At 39.0% G+C, this 2,500-nt stretch overlaps 1 protein-coding gene across 1 annotated transcript in view; it reads right to left on the reverse strand.

Annotated features, from left to right (window-relative positions):
* The window catches only part of LOC143019456 (uncharacterized), a 218,465-nt gene that overhangs the window by 214,494 nt on the left and 1,471 nt on the right, over positions 1-2,500 (reverse strand). The window contains exon 2 of the mRNA XM_076175090.1: positions 717-824. Within this exon, the coding sequence (XP_076031205.1) occupies positions 717-824 (108 nt within the window). The remainder of the gene's footprint in view (positions 1-716; positions 825-2,500) is intronic.

Below are 2,500 nucleotides of genomic sequence, written 5' to 3' on the forward strand. Positions count from 1 at the left end.
ACACACACACACACACCAGTGTATGCATGTGTACATATATACACATAGAAACATAAGACCAATATTCAAGGAATGGACGCACGCTTCATCAAAAGACTACGGAGACCTGAAAAAGAAGAAACTTCTTTTCTGACGGTAATGTGAAAGCGAAAGATAAATCGAAAGCAGTCAAGAAAAAGAAGAGGAAGAAAAAAGAAGAAAAAGGATGAGGAGGAGGAGGATGAGGAGGAGCAGAAGGAGATCATGGACATCAGCGTGGAAACGACTCGTTTCGCTTTTGTCTCAGCAGGTGCCAGTAAATTTGCCCTCAATCAATTGTTCTCCCAGTTCCGCTTACTTGCAGACACATTAACAATTCTTAATCTTATAAAATACCTTTACCTTGACGTAAATCTTGATAGACCGCTGGTGCAGGATACAAAAAACATTTATGAAATGATGTCCATGCAAAGGTGGTATAAGAGTTTGAAGTCTACATATACAAAGTCTGTTCACTCGCTGGGAGGCGGGGCTTATGTGTGACGTCATATCGTCTTCTCCGCGTCGTCGGAGATCAGAGAACATGTTTGAAGTCTAAGATGATCATATCGACTTCAGCATCTTTATCAAATATGAACAGACTTGGCATACCTAGACTTCAGACGAACACAAAGAGAGAGAGACTTAGAGAGAGTCTAAGAGAGAGACTTAAAAGAGACTTTTGTGCGTCACTGTACCTGAATTCTAGCTTCGTTAAGCTTGGTCTTCCTGGCGAGTTCTTCTCTGCAGTAAATGTCAGGATAATGGCTCTTGGAGAAGGCAGCCTCTAACTCTGCCAACTGCTCCTAGAACAGGAACCAATCGTCTTTAAGACAGCGATCCAGAACACCTTAGGATGACGTCATCAATAGTATATGGCCTTGCTAATGAAAAGTGGGTTTATGGTATTACTGTGGGGGTAGGGGGGAAAGGGGGTGAGTTCTGGTAGAAGGGGGGTTCTACATGTAAAGTTCCCTCCCCACTCCCACCTCATCTCTTTAGGTGAAAAAAAAAAAAATCTGTAGACTTAAAAAACATTAAGTAAGCTGACTGTTGATGGAACTCGAACAGAAGTCTTAATTTTTCGTTAAAAGTTGATTCATTTCGTGTCTCCACGTAACACCTAATACCTGCTGTTTTACTATAACGTTTATATTAACGTGTACTGAAACCATATCTAGAAGCACATAGTAACACTATGTCACTGTACTATGCTAGGTCACTAACCCGGTGAATAGTTCAATTTCTACAAAATGAAGAAATCCTAAACAATTCTACTTCTATAAGTTCAGAAATCTTAGAAATATTATTAGACATATTCTCCAAAAAACCCGAGATAATATAGAACATCAAAGCGTAATGATAGAATAAAGAGAAGGAAGAGGTAAAATGGAGTTATGGATTAAGGTTAATAGAAATAATTAGTTTTGGTTAATTAAGCCAAAAAGTCAGATATCTGCTTCGATTTGATATATTTCGTTGCTAATGAATCTTGTGGCGTCTCGGCATTGAAAAGAAATTAAATCATTGAGGGTGATGGAGCCACTACGAGGTGAAGAAAATCCATCGCATCTTAGACAATAAAGGCACTAGGAGAGGTCAGTGAGTTTTTCGAAACACTAAAACTAGTCAAACTAAAATCATCACTAAAGGTATTGAGTGTTAATTGAAGATGATCTCCATGACGACGAAAGGCTAAAAAAAAAAAAAAAAAAAAAAAAAAACGATGGCACTTGCCAAAGACAGATCAGTTTATAATAGACGCCAGAACTTAGGATTAGATCATAAGCGATTTGGCACCAAAAGAAAAGCGCATCAAGTATCGGAGGAAAACTCGCAGAAGCTGTCAGTGAAGACCTTCCTTTCCGTTTTCTATAACGATTCTACAAACGCTGATCGCATTTTCTGATGACCGATTTAACTTCATATTGGAAAAAAATTTCATTGCTAAAGAATGTACTAATATCTGCCTCTTAGACACAAGGTAAATTGAGCTATGAATAACCCAGTCATAGTTTACTAGAATTCATACTGAGTGATGTGGTTACTTGATTGAAGAAAACGGGAACTGGGTATGGTTTGGTTACACGCACGCGTCTGGCTACGGAGGTCAAGTGTTCGAATCCTGATCACAAGGCGCCGTCCTCGTGACCCTGAACAAGGTAGTTCGTGTCGTTTAACCGAATAATCTATTATTCTGTTCTTTTGTGTTTCTGTCTTATGTTTATCGTAGAATGCGAAAATTAAGTAGGCAAAGCCGGTTTTAAGTGTTTGACAGTGGCCCTCCCAAGACTCGATTATTAGAACATAAGAATGAAGGACACTGCAAGAGATCATGAGGCCTACACTAGGCAGCTCCGTATATGATCAGGGAGCATTGTGACGGACTTCCTTTAAACTTGTAAGAAAATTATAACACTGTAGGCCTTATAAACTAGATTAAAACCGGCCATGACAACACGAATATAAAACATCCATTCCG

Source organism: Oratosquilla oratoria, chromosome 37 (genome assembly GCF_046742065.1).
Source record: "Oratosquilla oratoria isolate Oo_2021 chromosome 37, ASM4674206v1, whole genome shotgun sequence".
Lineage (NCBI taxonomy): Eukaryota > Metazoa > Arthropoda > Malacostraca > Stomatopoda > Squillidae > Oratosquilla > Oratosquilla oratoria.